Source organism: Cnephaeus nilssonii (genome assembly GCF_951640355.1).
Source record: "Cnephaeus nilssonii genome assembly, chromosome: 14".
Classification (NCBI taxonomy): domain Eukaryota; kingdom Metazoa; phylum Chordata; class Mammalia; order Chiroptera; family Vespertilionidae; genus Cnephaeus; species Cnephaeus nilssonii.
The window spans coordinates 13,753,322-13,780,236 of NC_137085.1; the positions used below are offsets into that span (position 1 = coordinate 13,753,322).

Sequence of the window (26,915 nt, forward strand, 5' to 3'; positions counted from 1 at the left end):
AGATTTAGAGCTCTAGACTGTCTCCAAATCCGATGCTCTAAGAACATATAACACTCTCTATGCAAAAAGAGGATCGTGGGAGAAACAATGAAATAAAAGGTGCTAAAAACACGCGTACAGGAAACCCATCTCTGACTCCAGAACTCGGGCTCCTCATTCCGGACAGCCAGACATGCGTGCCTGCAAACTGCATCTCGCCCACCCACAGCTGTGTGACCTTATTCTCGCAACGCTTCAGTGTCTCCATCTGTCAAGCAGGTATAACAGCATCTAATTCAAATGTTGAGAGGGTGACATGGAACCGTATCTGCCTAAATAGTTCCCAAATCCAGAAAGTGCTCCGCGGATGGCTGCGGGACATGGAAAGGATAAAACGGGGCTGCACGGATTGATGTATTCGGTGCACAGGCTGCAGGCAGGGCCCGGGCTCCCCTCTGCTGCTCTCGCCAGCCCAGTGCTCCTCCCATGGAAGACACACAGCTTATCCTATAGACACAGCTCATCCTATAGACACAGCTCATCCTATAGATACAACTAATCCTATAGATGCAGCTCATCCTATAGATACAGCTCATCCTATAGACACAGCTCATCCTATAAATACAGCTCATCCTATAGCTACAGCTCATCCTATAGATACAACTCATCCTATAGATACAACTCATCCTATAGATGCAGCTCATCATATAGATACAGCTCATCCTATAGATACAGCTCATCCTATAGATGCAGCTCATCCTATAGGCACAGCTCATCCTATAGGCACAGCTCATCCTATAGATACAACTAATCCTATAGATGCAGCTCATCCTATAGGCACAGCTCATCCTATAGATGCAGCTCATCCTATAGACGCAGCTCATCCTATAGATGCAGCTCATCCTATAGATACAGCTCATCCTATAGATGCAGCGCATCCTATAGACGCAGCTCATCCTATAGATGCAGCTCATCCTATAGACACAGCTCATCCTATAGACACAGCTCATCCTACAGACACAGATCATCCTACAGACACAGCTCATCCTATAGATGCAGCTCATCCTATAGATACAGCTCATCCTACAGACACAGCTCATCCTACAGACACAGCTCATCCTATAGACACAGCTCATCCTACAGACACAGATCATCCTACAGACACAGCTCATCCTATAGATAAAGCTCATTCTACAGACACAGCTCATCCTATAGATACAGCTCATCCTACAGACACAGCTCATCCTATAGATACAGCTCATCCTATAGACACAGCTCATCCTACAGACACAGATCATCCTATAGACACAGCTCATCCTATAGACACAGCTCATCCTATAGACGGCTCTGCTGACCTCGAGGGAGATAACAGTGCTTTCAATGAACCCGAATTTGGGTCAGATAAGAAAAAAGTAATTTAAAAGTTAAGATGATTTACTTTCTTGACTAAAAGTGGAAGGTTCCCTCCCAGCGAGGACAGGCAGACCCCCATCTCTGTGTGTGAAGTCAGTCCTGTTTGACCACCAACACTCCAGGGCTATCAAGGCTTCGATGGCTTTTACCTTTGGCTGGTTGAGAATCCTTGGAATTACCTGGTGCTGGCTCATTAAGGCTACAAGCTCAAACTGAGGAGGAAAAGACACATACACAAGACGCATGTGCGTGGATGGGTGGATGGATCTGTCTCAACGGGGAAAACCCTTTCAAATGGCTAAGCACACGGCACCTAGAGTGAATATGTGCTCCTATGGGGGGAGGCATGGCACCAATGACTCCCGTGGCCCATCCAGCTCACTGCAGCATCTCAGCTCTCTTGTTCCCTCACCCACCCGCCCACTCAAAGTAGTTGCTTTTCCTTGGGTATAACGGTTCTACGCTAAAGACCCTTCCTGCTCGTGCACATGGCTGCCGTTCCCCTCTGCTGTTTAGCAACGGGGAGAATCTCCTTGCAAAAGCATTTAATCAATTGCTTCTTTTGTTTGAGGCCAAATAGTCATCACAATCCGTTTCCATCCTGAACCCCTCCCTTTAATGCATTCCCAGGACTTTAAATGGACTAATGGGCGCAGGTTCCTAAGGCACCCACAGCTCCCCGGAGCTGCGTGACCTCCTAAGAGCAGAGTCACTGATGCGTCATGAGCGCTCAGGGCCGGCTGGGGACTCAGAGTTCATGGTAACCAGTGGTTTCCAAACACAGCTCCACGGAGCTCAGCTTCTATCTGCGGTACACAGTGGCTCCGAGGTATGATTCTGTTTGATCAAAGGGTTTCTTGGCTACATATTTAAATAAATTCAAAAATTAAACACATAAACATGTCCTCTCATTTATTAGATGAGGGAACAGATGACTGGAGGAGGGAGTGGAATTAATAAGGTACAAGAGCTGCTGTGAGCACTGGGTTTGGAACCGGGGAATCCATTACTGACTCTGCCATTTGCTATGTAACCCTGGGGAAGACACTGGGTCTTGGCACCCTCCCTGCTCTACAATATAGGAACACCATTACTTACTTTAATGCAGTTCTCGTAATAGATTTAAGGAATATAAAGTTGTTTTAAAAACAGTAATGCTCTCTCTATATGTCCATTCACTTAACAGATATCTGAGCACAAATTATAGGCCATTATTTGGCATCTCTTCGTGGAAGACTCGAGGATTCCCAAGCTTTCATGTCCAAAACGGAATCCACAGCTTTCTTTCCAAAGCTTGCAGGGTGTTCTAGCTCGGCGAATGGCACCCACATCCATCAAAGTGCCTGACGAATATGCCCAAAAGGAGTTCTGGGGGTCTCCTCTCGCCCTTCCTTTCTCAAGTCCTGCTAATTCCCCCTTGTAAACAGCTCAGCATCTCTGCACATTTCCCGCTGTTACTCCCTGTGCCATGGTCCTAGCCCACATCACAGGCACATCCCCTAGGTGCCTGGGGTGGCCTCCCATTGGTTGGGTGCCCACCCTCTGACCTCCGGCCCCAGTCAGACACGTGGATCCTGCTCTCCCCCAGTGGCCTCCCTGACTCCTGACCATGCCAACCTCCAGCTCTATAGCTTCTCATTCTCCACACAGATGTGATTAAAATGTCAATGCCTGGCATGGTGATATGATTAATGCCTGGCTTTCTCATTAACCAGAAGCTGCATGAGGACCGAGATCCAACTTAGCACCTCAGCCACGTTGTGGCCTTAGGTGACTGACTTTCCTCCTCGAAACCATGGGAAGCAGGTAATAGCTACCTGAGCAGTGATTTCCAACTTTGACAGTTGGTGAGTTATTTGGATATCTACATCAATATCTACATATAGATGTACATAGACATAGACATATATGCACATGTATGTGTGTTTCTTGATTTAGACTCACAGACTCAAGGAATTCGTACAAATACCTTGAACTCTCCATTCTGCAGAGGCAGGCATCCTATGTGCTATGTGGCATCTCTTTCTCTGTCTTCCGGATACAACAGAAACATCCATCACAGGCCCACAAACCTGACTGCACTGTTCATTAGCCCATCCAGTGGAGATTTATTGAGGGCCTACCCCGTGACAGCTACGAGACCCACCCTGGACTCTCCAAAGTGGGGGGGTGGGGGGCTCAGTGAGTGTTCCCTCCCGGCAGCCCTCACCCCAGTTAGACACCTGTCTTTTCTAGGCTTGGCTCAGGGCCATTCATGCAGCAGAACTAAGCCAGCTCCCTACCTGAATTCTCCAAGTCCTTGTAAGCCTCGGCCCAGGACTTGGCCATGTTGGCCAGCGTGTACTCCATGATCTGGATGTCGGTGATGGGGCAGTTGCACTGCGGGAACTCCTCGGCACACTGGCATCGGCACTGGCTGTTCTGGCACACGTACTCGCCCTCACCATTGCACATGATGTAGCTCAGGGCCGACTGGACAAACTTCTCTTGCAGGTACGGAGGGAAGATGATCTGCAGGCCTGTTTGAGAGGAGCAAGACGGGGAAACGGAAAGGTTAGAAAAGGTGTTTCATTAACAGCTTCGAAAGGTGACGGGAGGAATCTGAAGCTGCTAGCTTTCTCCCGGTGTGTCGTAACCAAAATATCTCGGAGCCTGCCTCGATCCAGACAGGGCATAATCGGCAAGGCCCCTGGCTGCATTGCTTCTACTTAAACTTCTCAGATCATGACCTTGGCCATCTCTGAAATTCAGACTCTATTCTATTCTATTAGGACTGAGATCTGGTATAAACCTTTTCCATTTGGGGAGGAGAAAACCCTTATTGAAAGCAGAAGATTACTGTTGTGTGTTGTTGTTTTTTTCTTATTTCCTTCATTTCTTTCCTTTTCCTTTCTTCAAAAATTTATGAGCCCTATTTATGAAGCACAGGTCCTGAGCTAGGCACTAGGTCTAGGGAGATAAAGAAGACACGATCCCAGTCTCTGGGGAGTTTACAGTATAATCAGCAGGGAAAGACATAGACACACATCATCCTAACACAGCTTTATAGACCTGAAACAGGGAGGGCCGGGGGAGGCATCGGGCAGCCGAGGACTGCAAATAACCCTGCCCGGAGAGCAGGGGAACCTTTGTAGAGGAGATGGTCTTGGCGGGTTGAAAAGTGAATCAGAAATCATGTACAGAGAACAGGAAGCACATTCTAAGGAGAGGAACAGCAAGAACAAAGACAGGATGTGAATGAAACGAGTTTGGCTGGTTGGGGGGGGGAGGGGGGTGCTTGCAGTAGGAGAACAGGTTTTAGAGAAGAGCAGATGCCAGAGTGCAGAGAGCTTAATTATATGCTAAGGAATTTGAACTTCATTCTGCGGATAAAGGGGATACTTTGGTGAATTAAGACTGGTATTTTAAGAGAGAGATAATTTCATAAGACCACTGTATCATAAAAAATAAAATACTAGTATTACCCCTGGCCAGTGTGGCTCAGTTGGTTGGGCATGCACCAGGAGGTTGCCAGTTGGATTCCAGATCAGGACACATGCTCAGTTGTGGGCTCAATCCCCGGTCGGGGGGCGGCGTGCAGGAGGCAGCCCATCCGAGATCGATGTTGTGCTCTCATATCATTGTTTTTCTCTCCCTCTCATTTCCTCTCTACAAATCAATAAACTATTCTTTAAAGAATATATCTATATATCTATATATATCTATATATATATATATATATATATATATATATATATATATATATATATATATATATATCAGAGGAGAATGATATCAGAGAGAATTAATTTTCTCTTTTTTGTTCTAAAAATGAAGAAGCCAGGGCCCACCGAGTGAACATGACTGACCCATGGTTGGTTATAGGAACAGCATTTTTGACCACAGCTCATGATTTTTTCTCTATACTTGCTAATCAGTCTTATTCCTCAGAGCCAATGGTGGAGAGGGGTTGATCTGGGCATGAGCACTACTCCTTTACCCTTGAAATGTCGGCATAGCAGGCTATTACTGCCCAGACAGAAGGACAACTTGGGGCTAAATTCGTTCATTAACGTACTTTCACCTGGGACCTTCCTCTCCACCTCATTTGGAGCTGCTAACGGTTTCAGCCACCAATGCACATGAGCCTAATGGTTTTACTACCCACCGTGTAAAAGAGAGCTGTCATTCGGATTAAAGTTTTATCACTCATGCTTCAGGGACATCCTCTACCCTGCTCGTCAGGGATGTGTTGAATAAGCTCAGCATTTCTCTCACTCTCTACTTCCCAGTCGTGTTTCTAGATTTTTATCTTCCCATCTCTCACCTTCACATTATTTTTAAAAAACGACCATCATTTTGACTTGTCTTCAGATGACTTCTCAAAAAGACTATCTGAGAGGGGCATTGTGGGAAGGAAGCTAGTGCCTGGAGCATGCCATATGGTGGGAAACCATAATAAGGTCGGTAAAAGCTGGGCACCGCTGGAGTCAGCCTCCTCTTCTTCCTGCCTGAGTCATCTCAAGCAAGTTATTCCACCTCTCGAAGGCTCCGCTCTCTCCTCTATAAAATGGGAATATTTTGAGTACCTACATCAGAAGGTTGTCAGTAGGACTAAGTGAAAGAATTCCTGCAAAATGTCTAGACCAGTTCCTGGCACATAGCACGCAAACAGTAAATGTTAATGGCTCCTATTTTTGATGATGATGGTGATGATGTTCCTCCTCTGATTAAAGTCTTTTAAAGTTTCAGCAGAACCTACAGAATACATGAATAGCTGCCGTATTTAATCAGAAATAGACAGTGCAGTGGAATCTAATGAAGAAAATAAACTGATGAACGAAATAGATCCAGAGACACAGAGACATGGAACAGACTGATGAATCTCAGAGGGAAGGTGGGGGTGGGTGGGTTGGTGGGGAGAGATTAACCTGAGAACTTATATGCAAACTAGAGGCCCGGTGCACAAATTCACGTGCAGGTGGGGTCCCTCTGGGTGGCCGGCAGGGATCGGCCGAAACCACAGTCCAACGCTGCCTACAGCTCCTACCTGCTGCTCCTGCTCATCCCAGCCCCACTGTGCCTGCTGCGGGCTTGTGCCCAATCAGTCCCGATCGGGAGAGGCTCGCGCTGTAGCAGCAATGCTCACCAGCCATGAGCCCTGCATCTGGTGCCCTCCCAAGGAGAGTGGCCTGCGGGATCGGGCTGAAATCAGCTCTCCAACATCCCCTGAGGGGTCCCAGATTGCGAGAGGCCCAGGCCAGGCTGAGGGACTCCACCAGTGCATGATTGGGCCAGGGAGGGACCATGGGAGGGCTCCAGGGCATTTCCAGCCCTTCTTGCTCAGTCCCGATTGGCTGGACCCCAGCAGCAAGCTAACCTACCAGTCGGAGCGTCTGCCCCTGGTGGTCAGTGCATGTCATAGCAACTGGTTGGCCAGTTGACTCTCTGCCCCCTGGTGGTCAGTGCACATCATAGCGAGCGGTTGAGCAGCCTTAGCATATCATTAGCATATTACACTTTGATTGGTTGTTCAGTTGTTCTGCTGTTCGGTCTATTTGCATATTACCCTTTTATTATATAGGATATGCATAGACCATGGACACAGACATTAGTGTGATTAAGGCCTGGAGGGTGTGTGTGGGGGGCGGGGAGGGGTCAATAGGGAAAAAAAGAGGACATCTATAATACTTTCAACAATAAAGATAAATTTAAAAAATGAAATAGATAATGCTCAAAAGACAGTCTTTAGATATTTGGGGAGATTTCACAAGAAGTAGGGTTTAGAAGTCTATGCCTGTTGAGCCGGCAATGGTGGGAGGCTATTCAGGAAGGTGGATTCTACATGAGTATGTCTGGAAGGCATGCTAGCATATAGGGCGGTGCAGCTTGGGCACTGGGCTTCAGCAAGCATAGGTGAGGTCCACACCAATGAGCAAGGGGTCCATGTGAATTTGAGTGATTGCTCTGGAGAACTTACTGTACAGGGATACAATATGAACACCAAAAGGTGGGCAAAACAAATCAAACCAAGCAGAAAAGTCCCTTCTAAGCCACGTCTACAATTCTTTCAGAGTATGCATTCTTGAGCCATTTTATCTGTCTTGCAATTTTCACTTTCAAAGCAAAATTTATTTTTAGCTGATCCCAATCCCCTATAGGCTTCTGAGTCTATGGATTGGGGTTAACTTTCTGTTGCTTAAAGAAACTCTATAGACTATACTCACAGTCCTATTTTTCTAGCTTGCTCATCATTTTCTTTTTCCCTTTTGTAGGGGATAAAATATTCTATTCTTGGTCCTAGCCCAAAAGGAATTTGGGGAGAGCATTTTTAGAAAACTGCGTCAAATCATTTCTCCGTTTGGCAAGGATACAAAAGGCAATATTACCTACCCCACTTAATGCACTGAACACAGATAAAGTTTGGGAGTGGGGGGTTTCGGGGAGCAGCTGAAACACAAAACTGGCTGCTCTTTAAAAATGGAAACTCAGGACACGTGAGCTGTCTCTGAGGCAGAACCTCCTGGGCAAATTTGAAAGAGAATAATGAAGACATAGCAATTAAAAAGCACTTTTCTGCAAAATGTCATTACTGTTTAAAGTTACATAACCATTTCTCCAGCAGCGGAGGTTCACACAGCAGTCACCGCCAGAGTCTCTCCCAGTGACCTGTGTCCAACAAAGAGGCCCATTGCTGACCTCCTAGACGGGCGCCTGAGTCCTGTGGGCTTCAATGGGCGTCGTAAATAACTTGGAGGGGGATTTGGCCTCTAGAACGAATGTGTGAAAGATATACAGCTGCTGGCTGGGTTGGAATATTCTGTCCCCACAGTTCCCAAAGCCACACACACACACACACACACACACACACACACACGGAAAGGAAAACTGAGGAAATGGGAGAGGGAGAGAAAGGCCACCATTATTGCTACGCATATAAATTTTGCTTCACAAAACCCAGGAAAGCAATAGTTGAAAGTTTCATTTGAACACCATTTCGCCCACACTGAACATATGGAATACCACCCCCCCCTCCAATCTCATTATACTTTGGGAAAAAAAATCTTGTTAGACTTTAAAATGGAATGTTTCAGTGTTCCCCAGAGAGAGTGGGCAATGTAGATGTGGGAACAACCACGTCATCTTCTCTCTTCCTGCTTTTTGCCCCATTTTCCTCAGACCTTCCTCCCACCTCACGTCCAACACGTACATCTCGCAATATTTTGTGCATTTTCCATACAGTCTAGGATTTCTCCTTCTCTCTGGCCCATGGTACCATCGCTCTATCTCCTTGCCTCCCTCCTTCCTCTGATCTCTTAGTAGCCTCTTCTTTATTCAGAACACGCCAGGCATCCTGCCCTTTTGCAATCCCTCCATGTGCCAGTCATGTCATTCCTACAGTCTGTGCACTTGCCCATCCCTAAGCCTAGAATATTCTTTCCTGGATCTTGTTTTGCAGGCATTCTGACCTTCCCAGACCACCCAAGTTAAAATGCCTCTTCTGTTTTCTTCATAGCATTCATGACTTACTGAAATTATCTTACTCGTTTGTTCTCATGTTTATTTTCGCATCTCCCCCCCCCCCCCATTAGAAAGTGGGCTTTAGGGGGCAGGCCTTGCCCGTCCACTACAGACCTGAGTGTAAATCATGGCCAAGCCCAGTGTGAGCTCCATGAACTCATTTGTTAAATCAGTGGTTCTCAACCTTTCTAATGCCGCGACCCTTTAATACAGTTCCTCATGTATTACAGGCTCTACAGCAGCGGTTCTCAACCTGTGGGTCTTGACACACAGGTTGAGAACCTCTAGCAGGGTTGCTTAAGACCATCAGAAAACACAGATATTTACATTACGATTCATCACAGTAGCAAAATTACAGTTATGAAGTAGCAACGAAAATAATTTTATGGTTGGGGGTCACCACAACATGAGGAACTGTATTAAAGGGTCGCGGCATTAGAAAGGTTGAGAACCACTGTGTTAAATGGAAAAAAACACCAACAACAATCCTCTTTTTATCCCAATGGTAAAACATGTTGCCTCATCTAATTTAGAAGATGCTAGAATTCAAAAGCTCCACAGCTAAAGTAACAGATTTGGGACTCAAATCCAGGAATTCCTACTGAGTTCTGAAACATGGGAGGGCCCTTCCACATCTCCAGTGGGAAAATGTAAAAATGAAGACAAAATCCTGGCCTAATGTTCCCATGGTAGCTCTGGTGCAGAGTGGCCTCTGGAATGTTGTAGCGTCTCTAAGGTTTCTTGCCTGTGTCGTAAAAATCTAAATAATCACTTCTAGGGCAGGTATGAGAGTAAATGAGGGGAGAAAGGCATAAACACCACTTAAACAAGAACCTGGCTATCATGGGCTGAATGTTTGCATCCCCCCAGTATTCCTATGTTGAAACCCTCACCCCCCATATGATAGTATTAGGGGGTGAGGAATTTGAGAGGTGATTAGGTCATGAGGGTGAGGTCTCCATGATAGGATTAGTGCCCCTATAAGAAGAGGAAAACACAAGAAAGCTCTCTCCCTCACTGCCTCATTTCATTTTTCCTTCCTTCCTCCCTCCCTCCCTCCCTCCCTCCCTCCCTCCCTCCCTCCCTCCCTCCCTTTCTTCCTTCCTTCCTTCCTTCCTTCCTTCCTTCCTTCCTTCCTTCCTTCCTTCCTTCCTTCCTTCCTTCCTTCCTCCCTTCCTCCCTCCCTCCCTCCCTCCCTCCCTCCCTCCCTCCTTCCCTCCCTTCTTCTTCTCCCTTCCTCCCTCCCTCCCTTCCTTCCTTCCTTCCTTCCTTCCTTCCTTCCTTCCTTCCTTCCTTCCTTCCTTCCTTCTTTCCTTCCTTCCTTCCTTCCATTTCTTCTTCTTTTTTTTCTTCTTCTTTTCCCTTCCCTTATTTCCATACATATTGCTTAAGCCCTACTATGTGCCAGGTACCCTGCCATGATTACCAGGGTGAATAAGGCAGGCAAATCCTTGCCTTTGCAGACCTCACAGTATAGGAAGGAGACAGGTGTGTAACCAAGCTGCTTGGATGCAGTGAGACCAGTGCTGTACCAGAAGTGCTAGGTTGCTTGGGAAACAAGAGGAAGAACACGTAACCCAGGATGGAGTAGGGGTACTCAAAGAGGCTCTCCTAGAAGAAGAGACATTTAGCCAGAGACCTAATGGATTAACAGAAATTAGGGGATGAAGGATCCACATGTAGAGTCATCTAGAAAATGAAAACACCATGGACAAAGGTCTCAGGTGGTAGAACTTCCAATTAAGACCCAACTTAGTAATTACCTTCCTCTCTGATTAAGGTTCATCATTTTTTTGTTTGCTTGCTTGTTTCCAAGTTCCCTAGAGAAGAGAAGAAAGAGTTCTGATGCCTCAGAGAAGATCACAACTCTAAAGGGAAGAATGACACAGAGCAGAGATCTGTCACTCATTAGGGGAACAGCACTTCTTACAGCAACAAAAGTCAAGAATCCTTGTTCCTTACAGACAGGGAATATATCTGAGATTCAGGAGGGGGAAAAAGAGAAGGGCTCACTGTGCTGTTGAGTTTTGACCATTGGGGTTGGGGGGCCACTAAAGTAAAAAGAACTTTCAGGGAAACGCTACCTTGGATTCCTGGAGACCTTCCATAATGTTGTCAATACTATTATTGTCTAAAGCAAGCCCCTGATTTAGGAGACTGTATTCAGTGAGGCTGGGGAGCATTTAATTAAGATCTGGAAAAGAAGACCCAATCAACAAAAGCTAAAAGTGCCCCTAAGACCTGAGATTGTAGTCCTACCTTCCTCTTTGACCCAGATCCTGCTCTTTTGTTGATAAGGAATTCTTAGACTCTTCCTCCCTCCTTCAACAGTAGTACACAGGGAATTGTTGGAGGAGATGCTTCCTACCCTCTAAGGACATAGTGGGGCTACTTGGAGATTCAAAACTAAAGTACAAAATCCAAAGATAATAGATAAAAAATGTAATTGATAATTAAAACATAAAAGATAGCATCATGTCTGGTCCATAGCATCAGACCATATTTAATAAATATATTTCAAATATTGACTGTCAGTGATCTATTATGAAGATGAAAGAGAATACACCTGGAGACAGTAATTATGGAAGACTTTGTGATGTGTGTAGGATGTGGGTAGAGTCTATGAGCATGGCCTTGAATAGACAAAGGGCAGCCACTATGTTCCATGCGGAGGGGTTACCATAAGCAAAGATTAGTATGTGAATACCTTGGATCAATCTAAGCCTTGTTCAAGGCAAAGATCATATATCTTCCTGTGTTTTTCCCCCTCATCTTTGTTTTATTTTAATCTATACCTTAATTGCTGAACATAGTACTGTTTTTGATGGATTCACTCTTTTTTGACCTATTTTATTAAATATAAATGCATGATCTCATACAGTGCTAAGAGGAAGAGATAAAATACAAGTTAGGTTCTATTTTGGTTGAATATAAATATTTTTCTATCCTGTTCTTGCATCAGAATATGGCCCCCTGTAGATACTTGTGAGCCCTATACAAGTTCCAGCTGTTATCTTGTATCTGCTAAGTTCTGCTTGTCAAATTCTGTCTATCTCTGAAAAGCACGAGGTGGGAAGAATAACAAGGACTGCACCTTTTGCACAAAGTCATCCTGATCCCCTTCCTTGTGAAGGCCCAGGGATTTCAGACTGGCAGATAGAGGACTTTATGGCTCCAACAGCCATTCTGAACTCGAGCGTAATGAAAGCATGCAGGTCAATTACCCATCTGTTTGTGTTTCTATTGCTATGAATTACGGTATCCATTGCTGACAGCTCATTGGAGTGGAATGAAAATAAGACAATAATTCACCGGGTGAAACTGTGCAGAAAGGGCAAAAAGGCTATGATCTCATTCAGAAGTTCAGCCCTGTCTCCGTGATGGGTCATTTGCTCTCTGGGAAATAAAGGCAGCTACCTGGGGGAAGAATGGGTGGGTTCTGGTGCCCCCTAATGGAGAGAGTAACCTTTTGTATTCCCACATATCATCACCTATTCTGTGGAATCATGGAGTAGACTTGGAACCACTGGGTGAAAGATGCAGGTAAGTGAAATTCAGCAGGATAGCACTAATACCTTTTTAACTACCAGAAGTTCTGAGGTTTTATGAAACAGGTCGCTTTAATAGGTAGAGGGCTTCTTTCTCATCATTGAAAGTGTGCAAACAGAATCAAACATTGACACAGTAAGAATGCTCTAAAGAACCCAAGTTCCAAATGGCACGTGGTAGATTGGATTATTATTAACTTATACTCAGTGCCCCTTGAAATATCCTCCTTTTGAAAACATTACCCCCACCTTCTGAACTCAGGTGTGTTCATATGACATGTTTGGGCCAATGAAATGGGATGGAAGTGATATGTGCAACTTCCAAAAGGAAGTTATAAGAACCAACATGCGATTCCAAGTCAGGGTATATGCCCAGGATGCATACTTGATACCCAGTGTGGGGCCTGCACAAGGCAGCCAATCAATTATTTTCTCTCATCCTTGATGTTTCTATCTCACTTTCACTCTCCCTTCCACTCTGAAATCAATAAAAAGATAATATATTTTTAAAAAGAACCAACATGTGGGTTCATCAGGTTTTCTTTGCCAATCCCCACAGGAATAGCCATGGTCCATATGGAGGCCACCGAACAAACAGAGTCACCAACGACTGTGACCACATAAGAAAGGAGCATTTCCTCTCGCCAACCACTGAGATTGAGGGAGTTTGTTAGCACAGCATAACCTGGCCTACACTGACAGATACAGAAGCTGGAAAACTATAACCCAGGAGTGAAATTAACCCACCACCTATTTTTATGAATTGACTGCATTGGAGCACAGCCACTCACATTAAACTATTGCCTATAGCTGCGTCCACAGTGCAATGAAAGAGTTGAGTACTTGCAACAGAGACCAAGGGTGGCCTTCAAATCCTAAGACCATCTGGCTCTTTCCTGAAAAACTCTGCCAGGCCCTGGACGAACTGCTCATTAAGATTCTTTCAACCTTGATTTTCTAAGAGTCTACTCTGTGCTGCCATTCACTCATGTATTAAGCGAAGATCAATGAGTGATCTTCACGTGTCAGACACTCTTCCAGGCCCAGGAGAAAAGACAGGGAAGTAGAAACAAAGTCCTGGCTCTCATGGACCTTACCTTTCAGTGAGGGAGATACACAAATAAACGAATAATAATAATAAAAAAAAAACAGTGGAGATTGATCCTGACAAAAGGTGTTAGGGGCAGGGAGATGTCTAAATGACAATTATAACTAAAAAAAAAAAAAAAGAAAAAAAAAAAGAATATGCTCTACCCTATGGAAATCACCAATGATAAACAGATGAATAGACTTTTAAAATTAAATTTCATAAAATGTCAACATGAAGCCACCCTTTAGCTTTAAGAAGTTGATTCCATTTAAATTAATGCTTCTTCATAGAATTCATGATTTAAAAACAAACAAATTTGATATCTATAAGCCTCCGTGCTGCCTCATCAGCAGACGTCTCCCAGTTCTTCCCTAACCTATGGCCTTTCCTCGCTACACCTGCAGCTCCCCCTGCCTTTGCCCCCGAGTGCCAAGTTCTCGCCTGCTCCAAGTTTGGCCCAGCTGTCATTAACTGCATGACCTTGGGACATTAAGGCTGAGGCTTAACCTCTCTGATTCTCAGTTTCCTCATTAATGCTTCCCTTGTAGGGCTGGTGTAAACATTAAATGAACAATTTCACATTTTGATTATGGTGGTACCTTGACTTCATGATTGGATGTGTTTGTCAAATCATAGCACTCGTTTACCTCCAAAGGGTAAATGTTTCTGGATGTAAATTATACCTCATGAATTGGAAAACAAAATCAATTATATGACACGTTATAGTTTTAGGACATGACAATTGTTCAACTGATGTCATTTCTTGGCCTCACCTGCTTTCTGTTGCTTTTCTCTGGAGGCCTCTGGCAATCTCTGGCATCCCCCTGTTGGCACCCAAAAGCAACTTGCACATATCTCAGATTTTAATAGAACATCGATCACATCGTATTATGTGTGTTTCTGTCCGTGTTCCTCCCGATCTGTGAGCTCCTTGAATGGAAAAGGCAATGCCTCGTTCATCTCCCATTTCCATCGCCTGGCACCTAAATGGGCACCAGCCAATGTGTTTGAATGAAGGTGAGTCTAGACTGAATGTGCTTCAGAGAGGGTTATGCTTCTCTGCTCTGTGCCTAGTATGCTCACCTCTCTGGAGCCATCCCTCATGAGCAGGACCTGCGCCATCTTTCCCAACAGCACAGCTTGCAACCTGACGCTATTTTAACTTCAACTCAGTGGAGAAAGAGTCAGGTGCTCAGATGATACGAAAGGACCTGGCCACTAATTTCAGCAGGTATTTCGTTCTGGATCCATAGCTTAAATTATGATTCTTGAGGACTATGACTGCTTTGTGTGTGTGTGTGTGTGTGTGTGTGTGTGTTTTAATATTTCTTTGCATTATTTCCAGTGCCTGGTCACAGTTGATGTGCAAAAATAAATCTGCTCAACTTAGCAACTACTCGGAAAGTCCTTTCCCTCATCACTTTATTAAGTCAGGTGTTGTCCTAGATGCTGGAGATATGGAAAATGAATAAGACATGATTTCTGACCTCAAGCGGCAAGGAGATAGGACTGAACCCAAGTGGTCCAGCATTTGCCAAGCTGTGTGCCACAGAATCATAAATCTGAAAATGTACCCAGAATCAAATACCCTCAGGACACTCTGTGTATTTAATCCACCTCTTGAGACTCATAATGCACATTAGCACAGTTAAAGCACTGAGAAGGCCTGCAGTAAGTATGTAAGTAAATGTGGTTTATGTCATTTAATCCAGTGCTTCAGCATTATTGAGTTTCGTTAAGTTACCGTGTGGTAATAAATAACCTCAAAGTTTCAGTGACTTCTAACCACAACGGTTTACTTATTGCTCGCTTCATGTCGGCAGGGCTTTGATTCTTCCCCAGAAGTCTTCTTCATTGTGGATCGGGGCTGAAGGACAGCCTGTCAGGTATGTGCCATTCATCTGACAGAAGGAAAATAGCAAAAGCCAAGGCAATGTCTCCTAAAGTGTCTCCTAAGAGGAGGCATGTGTTTTGTCCTCTCACAGCCCATTGGCCAAAGCAAATCACATGGCCAAGTCCAATGTCAACTAGGTGAGAAGTGTACATCTCCCCCAGGACAGCACTGTCAGTCACACAGCAATGCCCTGGCAATCCTCCAAGAGGAAGTGAACAACGCAATCCTGTCATCGACCACCAAGTACACTTATTTTTGTAGCAAACCTTTTTAAAAAAATGTAATCACCATATTATTCAGCAATTCCACTCTTAAGGTATATACCCCAAAGAATTGTAGAGCATTATTCAAGCAAAAATATGTACGCGAATGCCCACAGCAGCACTATGGATGATAGTTAAAAAGTGGAGGCAACCTAACTGTCCATCCACCTATGACTCTGAACACAAAATGTAGTACAACCATAACAATGAAATGTAAGTTAGCCATGGAAAAATGAAGTACTGAGACATACTGCCACATGGAGGAACCTTGAAAATACTTAGCAAGCCAGATATACAAAAACCACATATTGTATTATTTCACTGACATGAAATATGCAGAATAAGAAAATCCACAGAGACAGAAAACAGATTAATGCTTGCCAGGGGCTAAATGGAGAGGGAATGGGGAATGACTGCTGAATGGATCAGAATTTCACATTTGGGGTGGAATTAAATAGTGATGACAGTTGCACAACAGTGTGAATATACTTAATGCCACTGAAGTGTGCATTTTAAAATGGTTACATAAACTTTATGTTATGTATATTTTACCACAATAAAAACTAAGATTCAAAACAAAACTGCTTTAACAGTCTGAATAAATTTAAATCAGTACATATGTGTTGAGTACCTACTAAGAGTGAAACACTGAAGGAAGGAGAAGCAGATGATAAATAAAAAGGGATATGGTTTCTTCTCTCAGGGATCTTAATTACAATTTAGTAGCCAATATGTACAACTGTGCACATAAGACGAGGTAAATCTATCTGGAACAGAATACAGGCACATCCAAACTGTTCTGTTTGCAGTGCCAAAGGACAGTTTAATTCTCACTGAGATGATGTGGGGGAGTAGGAATAAGGATTGACTTAGTCATCGTAAAAAATAAACTGGTACCATATCTGTCAGAGTCAATGAATGAACTTTCCCAAGTGATTTATTTCCGTTTTCACATCTTGATGCCTGGCTTCTGCACAGTGAGCTCAACAAGGAACTGAATGGGACCTGGTTGTTAACGGAGAGCATTTCACCACACTGACCATCCATCCCACAGGATCCCACGTGTACACTCGGCCGAGAGTTCACTGACAGGTATAGCCCCATATGACCGTGCACCAGGAGGTAAGTGCTCTGCCTGGCCGGCGTGGCTCAGTGGTTGAGTGGCAACCTACAAACCAGGAGGTCATGGTTAGATTTCTGGTCAGGGCACATGCCCAGTTTGCAGGCCTGATTATTAGTAGGAGGCATGCAGGAGGCAGCCAATCAATGGTTCTTTCGTCTCATTCCCTATCCCTTACTCTCTTACATCAATCAAATATATACACACACACATATATATATTTTTTAAGAGTAAGTGATCTGATACCCCTTCTCTCAACATCAGCCTTCCATCCGAATTTCCACCACTTTGTGCACGTCTAGGTCTTGAGTCACCAGATGATTCCAGATTTCCCCAAGTTAGAGGCAGCATTTTCGAAAATCCCATCAGCAGAATGTTGCAAGGCCTCAGTCACTGTCCTAAAGGCATGTGATCTTTTCTGGCCTGGATAATTTAGACAGTGTGCGAACAGCTATGGAAAGGCTATACCTACCCACATACACAAGTTACACAGTAATTTTAGAAAAATCACAGCCTTTCTAAAGTAACTAGCAGAACCTATAACCACAGAGAAAGGACTACATAACCACATGCTCTAATAAAAAGCATGGTTATGATTTATATGCTCCAAGGTTGATAAACAATATGGTGTACAGTTTAAGAGCACTGGCATTGAGTGGACCTGGCTTCAAATTCTTGCTCTGCCACCTACAACATAGTTTTAAATCTTGGGAGCCTCAATTTTCAAATCTGGAAAATGGATCTGTGTTGAGGTGTACCTGAGACATCGACGTAAAAATATGAGCTCTGTACCCGGCACGTGAGAATTATCCAGTAAACTGTAGCTATCATTATTATTTTATTTCAGCACCCTTGGTTTTTAGGCAACATGCTTTCTACATATTTTCCTATTAAGTGCAAATAAAAGCTCCACGGCAGAGGTGTTTTTACTCCCATTTGGCAGATTATAAGTCCCGAAGCAGCTCAGAGACTGGATTAACTAGTCCAAGGTCTTATCACCAGCAGATGTGCTCTGCTGATGCTCCGCATTCCTTTTGTTCTCTGGTTGAGTCTTTCACTGGCATTTCAGCTCACTTCTCACCAGAGCTCCACTTTTCCTCTGGCAACGAAGAGGACAGGGAACTCCGTGGCTCATAAAGGAAAACCAGTTCTTGGATGTCAGCGGCCGGGTGAAGGTTGGCAACCCCATTTGGCATGAGCTGTTGCTCTTTTATTCAACAGGCCTCATAGACAGAGCCATGCAAAGGCGGAAACAGGACTCCCATCGGTGCCTCCCAGGCCCTGCTAATGGGGCGAGAAGGACCTTAGTCATAAGCAGTGACTGATTCTAATGAGGCTGATTCTATTGGGGTCTCATCCCAAGGATGCACTGGCCATGGTCACTCAGCGGTCCACCCTGGAGTCCCAGGGCCACACGAGGTGACAGGGGTGTGAGAGAGGAGAGAGCTTATGAAGCGGAGACCTGCTCATGCCCTGCCCTCTTCCTCTACTACCACAGTCGGGCAGGGGACAGATTACTAGTCTACCCACATCTAGAATGGGTTGTGCTGACTCCCAGCTCCCCCAGAGAAGTAAAGCAGCCTGAGGAGCCCAGGTGACTAAGAACCAAGAGCCAGGGAACCTTAGGAAAGAGATTTTACCTCTTTGAGCCTCAGTTTCATCATCTGTATAATGGGGAGAATAATCCCTATCTCTTAGTTGATGGGAGGGACAAATTAGCTACTGGATATAAGCACATGCCTGAGAAGGAGCAGCAGCTCAAACCAGTGTTATTTCTGAAAATTCTACAGTCTCTGTCCCTTTCTTTCTACCTCTCATTGCAAGATGATTCTGAAAAGAATCATGTGCACTCCATTTATTTTGCCTAGCTACTGAGGAAGGAGATTGTTGGCGCTGCTTCTCTCCCTCATGGTAGGCCCTTAGGATATGGTCATTAGGTTGAACTGAATCTAGTATGGAGGGAGACATGTAAGAGCTCAGGAAAAGCAGAGCTCGCAATATCCTGGGCAATTCATTCATTTAATTATTCATGCATTCATTCATAAATAAATGTAACAAATATATTCTGAGCACTGTTTATATAGCAAGTCCTATATATTATGCTAGAGATAGAGATGGTCCCTACCATGGAGGAATTTAGACTTTGATGGGAGGGTCAGATTCATAATAGAATGATTTTATGAGTGTATGTTTGTGTGTGTGTGTGTGTGTGTGTGTGTGAGAGAGAGAGAGAGAGAGAGAGAAAGAGAGAGAGAGAGAGAGAGAGAGAGAGAGAGAGAGAGAGAGAGAGAGAAAGTCCTATGGAAGAAGGTGGGTATGATGCCTAATAACCTGGGCAGAGACTACAAGAGAAGCTCTCTTGGGAGAAGTGCAAGTCCATGAATTTAAGAGACGATGTGCAAAGGTGCAAAGGAATAAAAATTTAAAAACATGCCTGCAGTGAAATGTAAGAAATCCCATGGGCCTCGGGTAAAAATATGGGTATGTGCTGGATGTTGGAATAAGAAAAAGATAAGAAAGAAGTAAGTTAGGCAAGGGTTTGGTTATGTTGCCTGGTGCCAAGTTGAAAAGTCTAAACCTTCTACCCAAACTCTACAGAGGAAGTGATGGTTTTAAGCAGGAGAGTGACTGTACTGGATTTCACTTTAAAAAGACCATGTTTGCATGTGTGAGGGGATGGAAAGCAGGAGTGATCAGAATCCAGGAGGCTGGCTTGGCAGTCACTGCAGGGGTCCGGTAGAAGGGGGAACGAGGTGGGAGGAGCTGAACCAAGGCAGGTGCAGAAGGAAGGATGCCTGACAGGGATGGACCTTTGTGTTGGGCATTGAAAGATGAACTAAACTCGATAAAAGAGAGGACAGAGGTCCCTTAATGCAATTCCATCATTGGATTTACTCAGGCAAAACTTGGGGACCATCTTCTGCGCCTCTCTTTCTCTCACAAGTGTCTCAGCTCATCGCTGAATAATGTCAGCGCTTCTTAAAAAATATATAATTCTATCACTTCTCACAACCCTCATTAGCACTATCATGGTCCAGCCCACCGTTTCCCTCATCGTGATAAACACAACACCCTCCTAACTGGGTTCCTTTTACGTGTTCTCTCCCTCAATAGTCTTTTCTCAACAGTCACAGTGATTCATTTAAAATGTAAGTCAGGTCCCGTTACTCCACTGTCTGCATTTGCAATGGCTTCTCACTTCATCCTGAGTAATACCTAAAATCTTTCCATTGTCTACAAATTTCTACATGACCTATTCCCTCACTATCTCAGATTGTAAAGAAATACATTTCTTTGTTTACTTGTTTACTGCCTGCTCCCCCCACATACTAACTATAAGCCCCCAAATCATTGAGACTTAGCTTATTCACTGCTGTATAGCCAGCTCTTAAAATAGTACCTGATGCATAGGCAATGTTCAATAAATCATGCTAAATATATGAGTGAATATAAGAATGAAAAAAATTCCCGATCATCCCTAGGTTTCAGCAAAATATTCTCTCTGCATCCCTTTCCACGTCAGTGAGCTACTGAGGAGAGCTCTGCTCTCTCTACACCCCACCAGATGGACACTAGACTCAATTACATGACAGTGTCAGGAAAACGCTCAGTGGGCTTCTTGGAGGGAGAAGTACACAAATAAGAAGTTCGTATGCTGTTAGCATTATTACTACTCAAAGCTGTTGCTTCTTTGACGACATAGCTTCTTATCATTTCTATGATCCTCTTTTCCTCATTTCTAGTTTTCTTCTCTAATCCCTCCCCTTTGCCCTGTTTTATGGACATGTTATGAAACACCACAAGGAAAATGTCACTCATTGTCATCTCTATCCACCACAATAAACCTCTGCGGAATCTCCCCTCCCAGCCCCACTTGGAGGGATTAGGAGAGAAACTGAGAGCAACACCCTTCTGAAAAGGAGACGCTCTGGAGTCAGGCTACCGGGCTTACAATTCTGGCTCTGTCCCCTACCGGGTAACCTCTCTCAGCTCTGTTCCTCACTGACAAAATGGTGATATCATTTATGCCTTTCTTGTAGCAATGCTGTGAGGATTAAAAATGTAATACATACAGCCCTGGCCATTGTCACTCAGCGGTTGGAGCACTGGCCCATGTACCAAAGGGTTGAGGGTTCAATTCCTGGTCAAGGACAGGTACCTGGGTTGCAGGTTCAATTCCCAGGCTCAGGTGGGCACGTACAGGAGGCAATCAATAGGTGTGTCTCCCTTACGTTGATGTTTCTCTCTCTATCTCTCTCCCCCAGCTGTGTCCCTGCCTTCCACTCTCTCTAAAAAATCAATGGAAAAATATTCTCGGGTGAGAATTAACACACACAAAAAAGTAACAAATACCATTATATAATACAAATAAGTCTAAATTACAATAAATATAAATATACTAAAACTAAATGAGCGCAGTCCTTCTCATAAGGAAGAGCGGAATACACAGCATCTGCTGTGGTTTCTGGCTCCTCGGCCTCAGGCCATGCCGCTGGTCTTCTCGCTGGGCTGACCACCTCCTGCATGTTCATGGCCCTGCTGCACGCGTGTTTTCTCTTTCCAGAGGATGTCAAGATGGAGCACATCATTCAATAAGTGTTTACTAACTGCATATCACATTCACGGAAACGTATGCAAGTACATCATGCGTGTATAGCAACACGTATCTTCACAAAGTGAACACACCATGTGCTGCCACCCAGGTCAAGAAACAGAACATCACCAATAATTCCAGAAACATCCATGGTCTCCCATCATTCACTTCCCCATTTATCCTCCCCAAAGGCTCTCTGGATTCTAAAACAATGTATTTGTTTTCACTGGCTTTGTCCTGTATGGGAATGGAATCATACTGCGCATACTCATTTGTGTCTGGCTTCTTTTATCAATGTGATTGCCATGAGGTTCATCCCTATTATTGCACAAAAGGATATTTATTCGGTTCTCATTTCTGTGGTGTAGCCCCTCAGGTGAATGTGTGACAACCTATGTATCCGTTTTCTTGTTGATGTGGGCATCTGGGGGTACTTCCACGTGGAAATTCTGAATAAAGTGGCAATGCACATTCATGTCTTTTGGTGAACATTCATGTCATGTCTACTGGGCATATTCTTAGGAGTTGTAACTGCTGGGTCAGATGCTGAGGACATGCTGAGTTTTTAGTAAATACCACAAAAGAGTTTTCCAAAGTCGTTGTACTCACTTATCACCATCACCCGCCGCCCCGCCCCCTGGCAATGCGTGTAAGATCCCAGGCTCCGCACTGTCGCTCCTTGGTATTGTCATATTTCTTCATTTGAGCCAGACTGACTGCTGGGTTATGACATTTAATTGTGGTGTTAATTCACATTTTCTGAGGACTAGGAAAGTTAATTACCTTTTCGAATGTTTACTTGCCACTTTGATATTCTTGTTTGTGAAGTGCCTGTTCATATCTTTTACTCATTTTCTTGTCTTGCTGGATTGTCTGTCTTTCTCTTATTGGTTTTAGGAGTTATTTATATGTTTTGCACAAGAGTTCTCTCTCAGACACATATATCACAGACATTTCCTTCCACTCGGTAGCTTGCATTTTCATTCTATGAATAGCAGCTTCGGGTGAACAGAAATTCTTAATTTCAATGTAGTCCGATCTATCAACCTTTCTCTTCTACCTAGTGCTTTTAATACTCTGCCGAGTAAGTATCAGACTACTGAGGAGTCCTGAGATGATAGTCTTCTGTCTTATATTTAAGAAGCTTTTTCCTTTCACCTTCCAGCGCCAGAAGATTATTCTCCCTCCGATACCACTTTTCCCCTATGATTCCTCTATTTAGACAGACAGAATGAATTACTCCCCTTTCTGGGTCTCCATAATAGTATGCATTACTTTTATTATCTCTATTATATATCACCTTGAATCATATGTATTTTCCTGTCCGTCCTCTCTCTCTCATCCCCACACTCCATTCCCTCAATTATCTAAATTCTTCATGGTCTTTTTACTGAATCCTGGTCATGATGCCTTCTAAGTAACTCTAAAATTGGTCTCTTTTCCTCCACCCCAACTGCTCCCTTCATATCTAAATGTGTGACCTCTCATCGTAAGTACTGCACTAGCCTCTAACCAGTCCCCAACCTGTAACCCGCCCTTCTCTAATTAACAGACCACTCAAAGCCAGAGTGGACTTCCAAAACATCAACCTCTCATGCTGCTTCCTTTGTAAAAACCCTTCCATGGTGCCCAGTGCTCTCAATAGTGTTCAACTCATTCATGTGCTGCTGAGGCCTTCCAAGATTTGAAGGATCCCTTTGTCTTTCTCACCGCTGGTGTCTCAGCTTTAATCTCTAGGACTTTTCTAGTTCCTCGAATGCCCTTCATAAAGACTCCTCCGTCTGCTCCATATCCACGACCCTGTCCTCCTCTCCTCCTTCAGGTCTCCTCCTTCACATCTCTTTTAGCCAGAAAACTTCCCTGCCTCCCTAGTAAGTTAAGTCCCCATACAAACTGCTACCATAAAACACTCATATTTTCCCCCATTAAAATACATTATGCCTATTACTGTTTAAGTCCATCTTTTCTGATGGAGCGTATATTTCCTTGGGGTAGAAACTGTGTCTTGTTACTCCTGTATCCCTGTGCCTAGCTCAATGCCAATATGGTTCATATATATATATATATATATATATATATATATATATATATATGCATGCAGGGTAGGGCAAAAGTAGTTGTATAGTTGTTGGTATGGAAAATAATACGATAATTAATAAATAGTGCAAGAATAAACTATTTCACATGCTCACAACTTTAAACTTACTTTCCCTCCACCCTGTATACAGTGAATTGAAATGAACTGATTTGTTCTCAGATGCCCATGGTCTAACATTAAATTTGGCACATAGCCAGCTTCAAGAAAAGTCTTCATAGAACCCTAGAGTCAGTATCGAGAAGGCCTTAAAGACCACTCGCTTCAATCATCCAACCCAATGGAATGATTAAATAATCTCTATAACGTTCCTACCAAATGTCATTTACTTATAACTCCGAGCCATCACACACTTGAGCAGGCTACTCTAGGTTCAGCATGAATGTGCATTAGAAGATCTATTTTAAACTGAGTTTGAACTGAGATATATTTTATCTCAGTTAAAAGCTGGGGTCCTTGGAGTTTCCGGTCAGTAGATTGGGCTTAGCCCATTTTATCCATGTTAATGAATTTGACCATCTTTTCTGCAAGACAATCCTTTAGGTATCTGCAGAGAAGATCTTTTGTTCAAAGTCAACCTTCAGCTATTTATCATAAGACACCCTCCTCAGGCACACTGTGGTTTCTTAATATCCCCCTTGAAGTGTGACGTGCAGACTTGAATCCAATGCTTCAGGTGTGTTCCGATCAATCGAGAATAGGACAAAGCCGTCACCTCCTTTTTTTGTGGATAATATACTTCTAATAATGTAACCAATGGCAGACCTGGGTTTTGGGGGACTGAGACTTATAGAGAAAAGTAATTCAAATTAGATATGAAAGTGAATATTTAGAATGAGAAAAGATGAGGATTTAGAAGGTAAGGGAACCCTGGACTTCAAGCTTCATTAGATTTATGGTAAATCAGCCTTGAAATGTCCATATGATCTAATAACTTCCTAGTAACATCCTGTGAATACCTCCTAAATTTATCCCAATGCTAACTCACAAATCTCTCTGCCTCTCGTGTGCACAGCAGGGTGATCAATGCAGACTGAAGCCAAACTCCCTGAGTTCAAACCCTGCTGGCACTTCAAGGTCGCTGTAGCTATCACAGGAACTGACATTGCAGGCACACCTAAGTGAGTTCTGACCTTCTTATCAGGCATTACCAAACCCATCTGTCTACTCTTTACTGAAGGAGGTAGGGTTATTCCTCTATATTTGAGGATATGTTTTGTTCTAACACTAAACCACTTTCTTGGCCTGAATTTCCCTGAGACTTTTCATTCATTGCATCTCAGTGACACTTCCAAGCCCTCCCTGAACCATTTTCCAACCATCTTCTCTAACAAGAGCATGCATCAAAGAGTTGCCAAGGAACCAGAATATAAAAGTCATATCAAGCCCTGCTTAGCTCAATCTGCCAATCTCAACCCAACTTTCCTCCCACTGACATTCCGAATCACCCTACTAGAAGGTCACATTTTGAGTCTGCTCAAAGTTAAAGCATGTCACTTCTTTTCCTGACTATAAAGTTAATACATAATCACCTTAGAAAAGTTAGAAAAGGAGCTGGAAGCCCAAAATAGATAATATAGAACCTAATCATCCAGAGGTAACCTCTTTTAACATCTCAGAGTATTTCCTTACAATATTGGTTTTTTTTCTTATTATTTTACATTGTCATGCCGTATATTCAATTGGAAACAGTCCATTTTTAAATTAACATTATGTCCAATAATTATCACATACACTTGGAAATTCCTTATAAACAATGTTTTAGCACCTGCCTCATATAATGTTGTATGGATGCTACAGTCACCATACAACATCACATGAGGAGACTGCTGTCACTCAGTCTCCTCATGTGAAAAATTAAGATCTTTATGTTGTTTCTCTGTTATTATAAATTATGCTTTTTAAAATAGAACCATCTGTATTTAAAGCCTTGTCAGTTTCCCCTACAATCTCCTCTCTTCTTTATGATGAATTAATAAGGGTAAAATTACTATTTTAAAGGTTATATTATTATAAAGTCATGAGTATATATGGAGCATCTAACAGGACCTGATATAGAATATATATTAAATGAATACAAATATTTAAATATAGCAACAAATTAATCCTTAGGATTTTTCCATTCTCACTACAATGCCAAAGAGCTCTGTCTCTATACCCCAGGCAGTGTTGAGTGTTCGTATTTGTCAGCTCCGCTACAAGCACATACACATGCACAGACACATGTGTGCAGGGATATACTGAAGACCAGCAATGATGAACAAACAAGGGAAAAAATTACATAGAACCAAAAACTCCTCAAACTGTCCTATAGCTCTTAGAGTTCAAATAACACCTGCCAAAATACATTGAAAATCTAACACCATAACGTATGAAATATAGCTGATATGATATGAAAGTTTAATATATATATTAGATCTAGAGCATCTATAAATAACACTGTTTAGACGTTTTCATCAAAATAATCAGATAAAGCTCGCAATTCCCTACTTGGTATCCGAAAACTAATTAATAACCACGAGTTTAATGTCCTGTCCATGTTAAATTTTTTAAAGGACTTTACATCATGAATGCCTCAGTTTTTATTGTTTTTCTGTCTTCCATCTTCTTCTTCACTCTCCCCGCATAGCCTGCCTTCCCCAGGCAGCCTCTCCCTCCACTCTCTGGTCCCACCATGGCCACCAGCACCTACCTTGAAGGTGAAGTTTGCTCTCGGTGCTTTGCAGAAGGACAGAACTCACAGAGTCCAGATTGTCGTAGCTGTTACAGCCCAGGGGCCCAGTGCGTGTCTCTGTGACCTGGAGTGGACATCAAGGGTGACAGATGTGAGACATATACCCCAGTATGCAAGGTCAGGCCCCCGCAGAGCAAAGCCGGCAGAGAAAGTCCTGGGCCCCAAGCCCATGGCTGCTTCCTGAGCACCTTGCCTGTGCCAAGGGCCATGCCTGCTGTCACCAAGTGGAGGACAAGAAGGCAGGCCAGTCGAGCTGACAGGCTGGAGGCAGAATGCACAGGCTCTGTCCGTGGTTCTCCACAGAGTCGCTCTAAGTAATATAGGAACTAATAAGTGAAAGCTGTACACTTCAAAAGCATGGCCTTTAGAATCAGGAGCACCAGTGTTAGATCCTGGCTGGTCCACTAATGACTTGACTTCTCTAACCTGTAAATCCTTCCCAGGAAGGTGGCGAGATTAGATGTGATGGATGGAAGTGCCTAGTAATAGGGCATACATTCAAAAATGGGCATCTTACTGCCAAAAGTCTCTAGGAATTATAATACATGCATATGCATTATTATCAGGTGAGAACATCAAATTATCCCCATTTAAAAATTAACTCAGCAAGGAGCGCCATCAACAGCACAGCAAAACAAAACGTCTGGTGCTTTGGTGGTGCAGTTCCAAACACTGTCCTAGAACA

At 43.6% G+C, this 26,915-nt stretch overlaps 1 protein-coding gene across 2 annotated transcripts in view; it reads right to left on the reverse strand.

Annotated features, from left to right (window-relative positions):
• BRINP1 (BMP/retinoic acid inducible neural specific 1) overlaps positions 1–26,915 on the reverse strand; it is a 161,444-nt gene that overhangs the window by 24,050 nt on the left and 110,479 nt on the right. For both annotated transcript variants that reach the window (XM_079791451.1, XM_079791450.1), the window contains exons 5-6: positions 26,189–26,294; positions 3,675–3,911 (exon numbers count right to left, since the gene is read on the reverse strand). In XM_079791451.1, coding sequence (XP_079647577.1) covers positions 3,675–3,911; positions 26,189–26,294 — 343 coding nt within the window. The remainder of the gene's footprint in view (positions 1–3,674; positions 3,912–26,188; positions 26,295–26,915) is intronic.